Here is a 12,777-nt window from a genome sequence, read left to right on the forward strand (position 1 = left end):
TAAGCAAAAAATGGTGGTAAAAAGATTTAACATTTCCAATATGAAACACCGAAGGTTTTTCTAATACTACAAAGGCTGTTCTGGTATTGCAGAGTATTTATGTCTCATTGTAATGTCTTCATTACAAATTATCAGAGTTGGAAGGGACCTTGTAGATCTAGTCCAACACCCCACCCCACCCCACAGCAATTACTTAATGAAAGTCTATTCCTTACCTTCTAACCATGATTGGAACTTTGCTAAGCAAATGAGTCATTAAATTAGTTGGGCTGAATTTACCACCTTTTGGTTGTGGTTAATCAAATCCAGCTGCCCCCACTGGCTTTGATTGTTGGAAGCTCACCTGGGACAGTTGCAAGTGACAATAATGTGTTCCCAGGGTGCAATCATTGTAAATACACTTTGGCTATCTTGAGTCCTAATTTTGATCATGTGGCCATTTCAGGATGGGTCGTTTTTAAGTGCAAGGACTGGTCAGAAGTCAAGTTTTCAGCATTGTCATAACTTTGAAGAGTCATTAAATGAAGTATGTTGTGGACTACTTGTAACTTTAGGTTAATGTTCAACAAATGTCCAAAAATGACTTCCCCCTCTGAGAAGGGTATGTTACATGGTATAGCTGCATACACAGATTTAAATTGTTCAATATCCACTTATGAATAGTCTAGTTGTGAAAGTAGTTTCCATGGAATCTGAGTATTACTGTCGAAATTAACATACATTTTTCGTTGCTCCTATACATTCCTACCCCTATTTTTTAGTGTTCCCCAGTCACCTACCTTACTGCCAGACACCATCCAAATAATTAAGATTTCTAGATAGAAATCTCTATAGACAGCCCATTACTTTTCAAAGGATATACACAGGGAAAGGCTAATTTAAGGAACAAGTACAACCAAGTTACCTGTCCCAGTTGTGGTCATTAGACCTATACATTATTAGCAGCATTTAGAGGGGATTTTAAAAAACAAAAAAAGGGTGCATGCGCATTTGTACAATGTTCTGCCTAAAAGTGAAAGTAAAAGCAAGAAACTAGTGTTAACAGACACTTGATTCCTTTTTATTTTAACATTGTAGCATGTTTGGGATGGCAGTGGTACAGACCAGCTCAGGAACCATTATCAGGTTTCTTTCAAGTATAACTAAATGTAATTTTGATTCATCGCTACATTTTGTGAATGCAAAATCCCACTATAAAAATAAATTTACATTTTTGTAAATAACAACAAAAAGCAAATATATAGTGCCCTTTGGCTTAACCAAATTGGGGAAAAACACAAAAGCTCACTACTGGGTGTCAAACCAAAGTTATCCACCCTTTGACATAAATAGAAAATATAAGTTAGTATAATAATTCTTTTTAAGTTGTTTGCATTTTTTTTTTACAAATTATACTTTTTTTGTGGGGTTTTGTTTTTGTTTTGCACTGAGAATTCAGCAGAGATTAAACATTTTATATAGGTGACTTTAAAGCTTTTACACTTCTGGCCAGTGTACTCACATTAGGCATAATACATTTTATATATATATATCTATATATCTATATATATATATATATAAACATAATACATTGCACAGTTGTAAATTAACACTGCTCGTCAGGCAACTTGTAGTCAGCCACTTTTGCTACATGGAGGTTCAAGCAGTTCCTTCGGGGCACGAGTTAGAAGAGGAGGAGCGAAAAAACAAACAGGCGACTCTTCTTCCTTACGCTGGTCTGGTCTCACTCGCCAGCCCCTTTGACACACACAGAGAGAGGAAGGGCCTCTCAAGTTCTTGTGTTTCCAAGGAAACAATCACTTCGGTGTTATATAGTGCAAAATCTGAAAGAGAAAGATCATACCACCAGTCAAGTATGTGCAGAAAACTGTCCCAGATACTTGCAGTTTAGGGGAACAAGCTAACATAAAACCTGGGCCACTTTTTGCCCAGAAAAGCCACGAATGAGTCACCAAAACTGCGGACTCTTAAGGAGGAAAGAAACAGTTTTTCTCCTTTTTATATACTTCACCAAATGTCACTGCAGATCTACATGAAACTTAAGGAAGGAGGGGAAGCACATATCTGCCTAAATTATAAGGCTTGCTTCCTGTTATTTTACTCCATCGTTTTTTTTTTAAAGGCAGGATTTAGATTTCCATTCTCTTTTTATTCTGCAAAGGGTTTTCCCTCTGGTCCTCCATCCAATTTAACAGATGGATCCCCCCTGGCGAAACTCTGCTAAAGGAGGTGAGGTGTCTGTCCTTCGCTACTCTCATATCCCGTGGAAAGCTAAAGCGTTCCCCACTCCTTTGGGGAAAAGGGCCCAAGAGGCCGACTTTTGAGAACGGCCCAGGATGGGGGGAAGGGGGAGGGAGAGGAGGAACCTTTAAAGCGCCAGCCCGAGCTCTCACCTCGTTCATCGGAGCCTTTTCCGGGGTGTCTGCTCGTTAGGCACCGCTGTGACCGAAGTTGCCAACGGGCTGCTATGATCCCCGGCCACTCTGTCTACGACTCTTTTCCGCTTGGCGAAGAAATCTAAAGAAGGGTTAAGAACCCAAAGGAAGGGAAGAAAAATTAGTCGGGCTTGGGTGGGGGAGGAGCACTTGCAGGCAAACTTTTCCTTTCGAAGAGACACACCCATTAGGACCAGGACCCATCGAGGGTGGGGTGGGGGGAAAAACACAAGAAAACAAAATCGCTTCGGGTACAAGGGACCCCGCCCTGCTGGGCTCTTTCCATGGTCGTCGACTAGACCGGGCTCTTGGCTCCCCCTGTCCGCCAACGCCGAGCGCTGCAGCTGGTAGGGTTTGTTTACGTCGCAAAGGAGGCAGCCGAGAAGGACTCGCCTGCAGAGCGCGATGTGCTGCGTAAGCATTTTCCAGCCCAGCCCAGCCCAGCCCCAGGGACCTGTGCGGAATCTTAAACAGAGCCAGCGCCTCGGGGCGACGTCTAGGCACTCTCCAGAGGACGCATAATGGGGAGGGGGGGGATTGAGAACGGGGGCGACGACGAATCACGGAGATTAGCTTCCCGTAACGGGGAGGTTGGGGGCCGCGGGCGAAAATATTTTAATGCGGGCGGGTAAGACTGATGCAACTTCTCTGCCGCCGCCGCCGCCGCCGCAAGTGCAATGCAAGCCGACGGCCGTTGTTCTGCCTTCTTACCTGTGATGTGAGCTACGCCGGTTGACGATGCTCTTTTAAGAGCTGCAGCGACACACGGGACAGGCTTGATTATAATCCCTGAGTAGCTGTGGCGCTGGTCGGCCTTGTCCTCCTGGCTGAGGCGTTCGTCGCCTGCCGACGTCGTGCCTTCCAAGGCGGCCGTGTTGTCCTGCGGGCTAAGCGGGGACGGGGTCGAAGAAAGCCCTGCCAGCTCCTGGTGAGGGTCTCGGGGTTCAGGCTCAAGGGACGCCTCCCCATCGCCAGGCGGAGGCGTCGATCGGACCGTCAGCACCGGGAAGCGGCACCTCCCAACCTGTAGCGTTTCCCTGTAGAAAGCGGGCACGGATTCTCCGTCCACCTCTTCCCACTGTAGCCTGCCCGAACCGGCCAGCGGCGTCTCGGTTTGGAAATCGTAGCCCCAGCGCCTCTGGCCCTCTTCGCAGATCTCCCGCAACTTGCTCTTCAGCTCCCGGTTGAGCTCGTCGTGATCCACGGGACCAAACAGGTTCCTGCACACCCCGGTGCGAGCGTGCAAGGGGAAAGTCCGGCGAGCCGCCAGGCGCTCCAAAGCCGAGGCGCTAGAGAGGTGCACGTTGGACATGGTGGCGGCAGCGGCGACTATGGATAAAGGAGCGGGCAGGTTCCTTCGCCCGGCGGTGGCGAAGAAAGAGAAAGCCGAGCGGCTCCGAGCCTCTTTACAAATCCAAATCAGAGTCGAAGTGGAGGGCAAGGATTTCGCCGCCCTTTAGCCCGAAGAACCACCCACTGCGCCCCAAACTCGCTCTCACCCGCCGCACCTCACTCCGCTTCTACCAGCCTGCCAGGGGCTGCTGGGCTTTTTAAAGCTCTCACCGAGTGAGTTCAAGCAAAACATCGATTAGCATAATACTATTTCTTTGCAATAACACTCCTGCCATTGGTAGAGCCTTCATTCTCCCCAGGGCGTCGTCCCGCCTCCTCCTATTTTCTATTGGGCGAAGGGCCCAGGGTGGCCAGGCGCCAAAACTCCCTCTGGCTTCGCCATTGGGTAGTACGGCCTGTCCGTCACGGCTCTGTTTGGAGGTGGGGAATGGGAAGGCGGTGGCGGGGATCGAATGTTTTAAACAGCGCCTTAAGTAACATGACACCCAACCCGTGTGCAGCTCTCGCCTCTCTTTGTTTGCAGTCGCCAACGGCTCTCTTCGTTGTTGCGATCGTGCTTCGTTGTTGTCATTGCCGTCGTTTTCTAAACACACACCACACACCACACACAGACACGCACACACAAATTGAGGAAGTAGCATTAGGACAGAATTTTAGTCCTGTCAGCCCGGAGGGAGAGACAGAGGGAGATGTGAAAGGCCTGTTCTTTTTGTTTAAACCCGAACGGGGGGTAGCCGAAAGAGAAATGAAGGGCTTTGGAAACGAAAACAAAGCTAGTTAACCATAAGCACGTCGGGACGAGGCAGAGCAAAATGCGGATCTCCAAAGTCGGGTCGAAAAGGATGAATCGGGGAAGGCTCAACCATTTGCAAACGAGGGGAAAAGGTTCTCCGTAGGGCGTGGATTGCGGCGCGCTTTTCTTGTTTCTCGGGGGACTCCGGGGCCGTAGTAGAAGCGCGGCTCGAATTTCCTCCTGCAGAAGCAGAATCGCTGCAAGGTTGCGGGGAGAATGGATACGCCCGGGCGAAGCGTCCTGGCGGCGTTTAATGTAGGCTTTTACTGGCTTTTACCACAGGGGGCTGCGTTAAAATAACGCCTTCGTTTAATGATCCCTGTCAAGAAAGCGAGGGGAGTTTCTTTGTTCTCTTTGCTTCCCTCCCTCCCCCCGCCCCGCCAATGGGGAGATATCGAAATTCTGCAGGGATCAGGGGGATCTAATTTGTTGGTCTGGTACTTTTGAGCAACATTTTTCTTCGACGAAAAGCGCGCAGGATTCGTCCTCAGCCGTTTTTGCTGAGGTTTGAGCCCTTCCCTGGCACACAAAAAAATAGGAAGCAGTAACGCCTGTGTTGCCGTCAATGGCGATTCTTGACTCATTGTTCTTCCAGGGATTCGGACAATAATTCTGCCTGGAGGGAGGCTTCCGATACCAGAGATTGACAAAAGGAGACTTCAGCCATAGTAGCAAGGGTGCGCGGTATCCTGTATTGGGCAAGTGGATAACCGCCGCCTAAGATCCCATTTAATATTCACAATCTCTACACGGAGGCCACCTTAAGCACAAAGCCAGAGAGCCGATATCACAGGTGCCACTAAAGTGATAAAGACTTCTGGACAGAGGAAAGTAAGCTCAGCTTCAGGATTTTGGCTGGCATGGGCCTAACCGAGTTGAAGCTATTTGTTACAACATATTTAAAAAATACATAAAGAATGGGAACTGGTCATGTTATTATTTTTTTATTTTAAATGGATACATATCCTTTTCTAAAACCAATGGTGCTTACTCCAAAACTAAAAATCAAGCATACAAAAACAAACGGCTTTATTTCTGTAGTCAAGAGGCTGCTTCAATGAAGGAAAATTTAAATGTAGAACTATGCATACCATGAATATTGGATGTGGCTTTTTTAAAGTCACCAAACTACACTGTATATGTACGTAATGAAGCACACAGAATGAAAGGGAAGAAGTATTAGACTGAATTTTTATACATCTCTAAGGTGAGAATAAGGCTCTGGAATCCAAAATTAAAATTATCCAACAGAATTTGTGTATAGCTTGTCTTTCATTCAGGGACTCAAGATTGTATTCATTGTGTTCCCTCCTACATCTTAAGTAAGTTGGGTTGAGAAAAAGTAGCTATCCCAGTCAACATGAACCTCCATGGTTGGATCTGACCACTCTTAAATTACAACTTAACCACTATGGCATGAGATGGCTGAAATAGACCAATAGATACAGAAATAAATCCAAATATGATGTTAAATGAGCTATTTGGTGTAGTGGTTAAGGCACCAGGCTAGAAACCAAGGACCCTGTGAGTTCTAGTCCCATGTGAATATGAAAGCCAATTGGGTGACTTTGTGACAGTCACTCTCTCTCTCAGCCCACTCACCTTACCGAGTTATTGGAGAAAATAGGATGGTTGAACACAAATAAAATTTTGGCCCTTCGTGGTCATGGCAGGAAAAGAGCAAGAGATCCATCCACTAATGTGAAAGCGAGCACTCTCTCAGTTCAACAAACATTCAAGAAGAAATAAGTTTGACCAGGTATTGGCAAAAGTGAAATGAAGCAAGATTACTGAAAGTGCTAGAGTCGTAAGGAATAAGGTCTAGATTAAGGGGGCATTTGTGAAAAATGTCTTTGGAGCACTGGTTTATAATTTGTTTCTTATTAAATTCAAGAGGACCATATAGCTCTTTGCAAAATGGCCTGAAGGCCAGAAAGATGCTGTTCAGTCAACAGTTCATAAAAAGGGTACTGTGGTTCATTGGCACTGACAACACACCTCATTAGGCAAGATACAAACCTTTGTTGGCAAGGAGTAGGATGGGAAGAAAGAAAAAAATAAAGATTAGCCATCCAACCAGACCTTCAAGTGAAAACAGGTGATGAAATGTGAATTCTTTTGAATTCACAACCTATCAGATCCATCTACAAAGGAGGTGATAGAACCAAAGCCAAGCTGACTGCAGAGAATAAATGATCTTGGTTATACTGTTATGCTTTTAACAATTGGTTCTCTGCCAAAAGAGAAACCCATTTTTTCCTAAGGCTCGGTAATAAATGGTAAGTTCCACGAACTGTATTTTGTTCATTTCACAGTTTACTTATATCCTGGTGTGCTCTCCTATCGTATAAGATATATGTATTTATATCCGGGTGTAGATAAGTCCCTCGGCAAGGGAAGTGTGGTATTTAAAGTACACGGTGTATCCGTGTACAGTACTTTAATATAATCCAAGTAAAACAAGTTATCTGGATATCTTGCAACAGTTGTGATGATATCAGTCACGTTATAGATGGCTTAAAGGAAAAGCACAGGTGAACTTTCTCTAGTTTAAACACCGCACTATCTTATCCTTGACCAGTTTTATATGGCAGGATATTTTAGCTAGGTTCTGCTAATATCTGTGGAAATTAAGGGTTAAGAGTAAAGGCAGAGTCTCCTTCAAGAAAATCTTGGCTTGTGGTAGCTTGATAACCAAACCACTGTAGTTGTCTTGGCAGGCATATGAAAGTTGTTTTGCCCTTGCCTTCTAGGACGTTTTTTCAACTTCCCAGTCTCTTATCCAAGTGCTAACTTTATTCAACCTAATTTAGCTTCTGAGACAACTAGGTCAGAGTAGTATTTGATGCAATTTATAGATTTCCACAATTGCTGTTGTTGCTACCAAAATACATTACCTACACAGTGTTGGAATTCAGAACCACTTCCACCCTTTGCTGCTTTCAATGAGTTCCTTTCCACCCTTGTTACTTTGCTTGTTCGTCCCATCCTTTTTAATATATTTTTGGGGAACTGAAAAAAACTAGTCATCATTTAGCTGAGGAGATGCTGGAAAAACAGATGATCTTTGCCAGCATGAAAAAATCCCAACCCATATATTTGCTAGCGTAAATCTACAGTACCACAAGAAATGTTGCTACCAGTGATATTAAATCCCAAATGGGACACTGAGGAAATGAGGCAAAGATTATCCATTGAAACTGAAGCTCAAATTGGGTGGATAAGTTTGGCAATGCAGAGCATACTACAGGGAAATGTCAGAAGTGATCACTTATGTTTTAATCATCTTTTGATTTATTCTACATTCAGAGCACTGCTGTTAAAAGGTAGACCAATTATATCTTCCATTTCCATGCCATGGTTGCAAATGGGGAGCATGACCTGGTATTTATACAACACTTAGAAGAACAAATCTTCTTTTGGCCTCTCTCCATCCTATTGAGTGCTTTTTATGATTTTGACCGATATTCCAGTTGCAAGCCTAGCCGTAACTAGAGATAACCAGGATTAAATGATCCATGCTGGTTACAGATCTATTTTAGAGTACCCCTCTAAGAAAAATCCAGAAACTTAACACTGAGGGAAAATGGACGTTCTACAGGTAGTCCTTGATTTACAATCACAATTGAGCCCAAAATTTATGTTGCTGAGTGAGACATTGGTTGAATGAGTTTTGCTCCATTTTATGAGTTTTGCTCCATTTTACCTTACCACGGTTGTTAAGTGAATCACTGCAGTTGTTAAGTGATCCTGGCTTCCCCATTGACTTTGCTTGTCAAAAGATTGCAAACATGACTGCAAGACACTCACTGAAACTATTATAAATATGAGTCAGTTGCCAAGCATCTGAATTTGGATCATGTAACCACAGGGATGTTGCAATGGTCTTAAGTGTAAAAAGCAGTCATGTCATTTTTTTCTGAGTAATTCAGATGGTCGCTAAATAAATGGTTCTAAGTCGAGGACTACCTGTAATTGCATTGTGCCATGGTTCATCTGCAGCTTGTTCCTTGGCCTAGTTCAAAATGCTGGTGTTGCTTAGAAATCCTTTCACAGCTTGGGGCCACAGTATCTTAAAGACCATTTCCTTCTATACATTTGTGCTTGAACCTTGACATTGTTATCAGAGACCTTGCTTGGAGTGTCCTCATACTTAAGGAATGTCCCCCTTACCCACCCCTGAAAGGCATATTGGGTGCCTATATACCAGTCACCGAAGACAAGAACCATTTTTTTGCATTTCTACTACATTTCATTCAGTTGTGTCTTCTCTGCAGTTTTAGAGATTGATCTGATGCATATACTAAAGTAGGTTTTGCTTATTTTGCTTATTTTAACCTCTCAATTATATTTTTGAATTGTGCAGGCATTGCAGCTTGTATTTGTTGTGTGTTGCTTAATATTAACTGTAAGATGACTCATAAATTTTAGAAATCTAATATTCTTTAACTGTGACATTAATGCATTGGCTCTCAATGATAATTGAGCAAAATTAACCGTATACCTACTGGAACAGTTATTTAACAAACCCTTAACATAATTTTCTTGGAAGCAATTGATGATATATAACGGCAAATGCTAACAATATGCATTAACATTAGCTTGGCATTAAGTTAGCATTACCATTGTAGTATTGATCTAATATTAATTTCCAAGAAACTCTTGATACAATGGCATGATAAACATAAATCAGCAGTGTAAAAAGATGTCTTATTGAAACCAACAGAAATATGCTTTCCTATAAAGATTCACTAGAGATTCAGGAAAGTGTTGGCCACCCTTATGTGAGAAAATCTGATCAAACCCTTATTCCAACTGGAAGTTAGGAAACAATGCTCATTGTTGGTAAAATTAGAAAATACAATAGAAGAAAATATCTGAGTCCTCTGACATAACTTTTTTCTTTTAAGCAACTTCATGTCTTCTTAGTTTCTTCCATTCTAAATTTCTCACCCCATATTTTTTTCTTGCTGCCTCTTATTCATTGAGAGCCCTTCCAAGTAGAAGTTAGCTTTCTTCCATTTTAATTCACATTTTCAGAAGGTTTCTTAAAAAAAAACAATCCGACTAAGGTTACACTTTTTTCTTTGCCAGTCCAGAACAGGACTGCTCTACTCTGTTATGCCGCAACGTAATCATACGCAGCCCCCTTGCACTTTGAATTGTATTTGTCTTTTGTTGAGTCAAGGATGTAGCACAAAAATATAGATGTGATTGTATCAGTAGAGAGGCAGCTTCCATTTTTTTTTTTAGAAATGATCATTTTCAATCTGATAGTAGAAGAACATTATCACAACCTCTTAATTCCAGGGAGTCAATCATACTACCTTTTATGGTATTTCCTTCAAATGCATTGCAGATAATTTAGATTTTACCATGGTTTCTTTCTCTGGCCTATTTTTTGGAATGTGGCCCCCTGGCACGACTCCCTAGTATGGCCCCTAGCTTGAAAAATGCAGCATGCCCATAATTTATGTAATACTGAGATGAACAAAGATTCCCCTTTCCACATCACTTGTTATATGGCACAACTTGGCAGCTTCCATGGACATGCTTTTCTATTTAATATGCTGAATTAATTAAATATAAAAGCATTTCCAAAGAGTTTGCCAAGCCATACTGTGTTTCCACAAAATCCTCAGACTGCAACATTATGGATCCTATTTTCAATTCACTTATTGAAATGAATTGTCTCTGTCCGCTGTATTTATCTTGACAAGTTCCTCTATGCAGGTAATGCTGTGATATGTATAATTTTAAATGTATTGTTAAAGCACATCTCTGCACATACACAAAACACTCCATAAAACCACTGAGTTATCCTCCTCCTCCCTCTGTTAAGATTTTCTTGGCTATAGCCATTTCTATCCTGAATATCATTGTCATGTCAACAATAAACACATGGATACAAGTAACAGTTTTGGAAATATCAAGTAAAAGAACTTTCAAGCAAAACATCCTGAATTTATCCATATGAAAGTTGGCAGATGTGATTCCATCAGAATGATCACTTTTCCTGCAAATTATCCATTTGTTGCCAAGAAATACAAAAATCCTTGGCAATTTTTAAAAAAGTAATGTGTTTAATGCAAAACCATTGCACCTAGTTGTCTGAAACTTGATATACCTTGTTCCCTGGTCAGTAATAACTCCTTGCAAATTTCATCCAATTTTGTCAAATGGGAAAATAATCTAAGAGTAGATTACTGAATCAAGATTGGATTCAAGCCCTGAATTAAATAAAAAATCCTTTGAATTAATCTAATATGAAGCAGGCTGTTTTCTGAATTGCTCTGTGGGATTCCAGATTTAATGTTGTGCTCTATATAAACCACTAGCAATTATCATCTAAGAATGGATAGTCTGACTATATTTAAAGTGTTCGTGCCTGCCACAGCTCTACGAAAGGATTTTCTGCAGAACAATAGACCGGAGACATCTAGCTGTTGAAAAGATGATAAAATTTAAATCACTGTTACTTGGTGATACATAAGGAAGATATATATATATATGTTTTAAGTTATTAGCGTAGTCCTTGTTTAACAACCATTTTCTTCAACTACTGTTTGAGCAATGCCGGTGCTGAGTGAATAATAATTATGGCCAGTCCTCAAAAGTTACGCCTGTTGTAGTACCCCCGAGGACCTGTGATCAAAATGCTTTTCAATTTCTTCCACCAACCTATCTCCCCCTCCCCTATCTCTGCCCTTTGAACTGTCCTGCATTTCGCCATTCTGGAGGTCCCTGCTGCCAACAGCATCTCACGAAGGACCAGGTACAACTCATCTGCACCGGGGGGGAAGAATACGATGAAGATCAGCTGGGCTGGGGATGGCAGAAGAGTGCAGTTAAAAGGGCAGAGATGGGAGGGAGATCAGGGGTGGGATTCTACTGGTTCTGTCCACCTCTATGGGTTCTGTCCAAAAGTTCTGAAGAGCAGCAGACAGAGAGCATACATAGAACCGGTTCTATGTCTGCTGCTGGTTTGGCCCACCCGTCTGCCCGGGCTCTTACCTGACCTTTATTTCCTGCTTTTTCAACCGCAGCTGCTTTGCGCGACACTGCTGCGGTTGAAAAAGCAGGAAAAATGGGCTTTTCCAACTGCTGCACACTTGCACGCAGTGCTGCTTAGCTGTCCAGGCAGCTCAGCAGGTCGTAAATTGCGCGCAACCCAGAGCAACAGAACTGATAGTTATACCGGTCGGATCCCATCCCTGAGGGAGATAGATGGTGGGGAGGAAAGTTGAAGGGCATGCAGTGGTCGTAAATTCAAGTCGGGCTGCCAACTTGAAGCAGAAACGAGCACAGTAAGGGCGGGAGAAGCAATGAAATTCAACCACCTCGGCCTATCTCGGGAGAGGTGGTAGGGACAATTTAAATTAGTAAAAAAATTACCCTGGTTGCTATTACTATTATACCAAGTATATCAAGCCACGCCCACAGATCTGGTAGGAAAAATTTTTTGAATTTTACCTCTGGGTTTTCACCTAGAAACAGAGTGGTTCTCACCTAGTAGATCTGCCATCGCTGAATGGTGAGGTCTCACCTCATGACCGCTTTGCTTAGCGATGGAAATTCTGGTCCCAATTAGGATTATAAAGCAAGGACTACCTGTACTTGAAATGTAAATCATTTATATTGCACTAAGAAAAAGCAGTACAGCTAACAATTGTTTTATCTCTGGTACTGTCTAAAATATCTGGGGCTGAAGCGCTTCCATAGGCCCTAAAGAACCCCTGGTTGCAGTAGGTTCCTTTTTTTCACTGAGTTTAGAAATATTTGGGAGGCAAAAAACACCAATTTCACACTCAAAAAATTCAAGCCCTCACATACTGTACACCCAAATAGCTGTAAGATTTTAGCATCACTTTTTCTGTGATACGTCACTGGTGACGCCCCATACTTCCCACACCACAAAATGGTCAGAAAGGAGAAGTGTGTCAAATACAAATACAAGTAGTTGTCAACTTTTAACAGTTCATCTAGTAACTCTTTGAAGTTACAATGGCAGTAAAAAAAAAAGTGCCTTATGACCATTTTTCATACTTGCAACCATTGTGGCATTCTCCATGGTCACATGATCAAAATTCAGACACTTGGCAACTGACTCACGTTTATGACGGTTGCAGGGTCACAATGTCATGTGATCCCCTTTTGTGACCTTCTGAGAAGCAAAGTCGATTGGAGAGCCAGATT

The 12,777-nt window shown here is 42.7% G+C and overlaps 1 protein-coding gene across 1 annotated transcript; it reads right to left on the minus strand.

Annotated features, from left to right (window-relative positions):
• Nucleotides 1–1,038: 1,038 nt before the first annotated feature.
• On the minus strand, nt 1,039–5,476 carry CDKN1C (cyclin dependent kinase inhibitor 1C). The gene is made up of 3 exons (XM_026706548.2): nt 3,147–5,476; nt 2,394–2,517; nt 1,039–1,823 (listed from the first exon to the last, which is right to left on the minus strand). Exons 1-2 carry the CDS (start codon nt 3,745–3,747, stop codon nt 2,399–2,401), a joined length of 720 nt encoding a protein of 239 aa, XP_026562333.1. The 5' UTR covers nt 3,748–5,476; the 3' UTR covers nt 1,039–1,823; nt 2,394–2,398.
• Nucleotides 5,477–12,777: the final 7,301 nt, after the last annotated feature.

The sequence above is a fragment of the Pseudonaja textilis genome, chromosome 1 (genome assembly GCF_049901715.1).
Source record: "Pseudonaja textilis isolate UNSWEBS1 chromosome 1, rPseTex1.2, whole genome shotgun sequence".
Classification (NCBI taxonomy): Eukaryota; Metazoa; Chordata; class Lepidosauria; order Squamata; family Elapidae; genus Pseudonaja; species Pseudonaja textilis.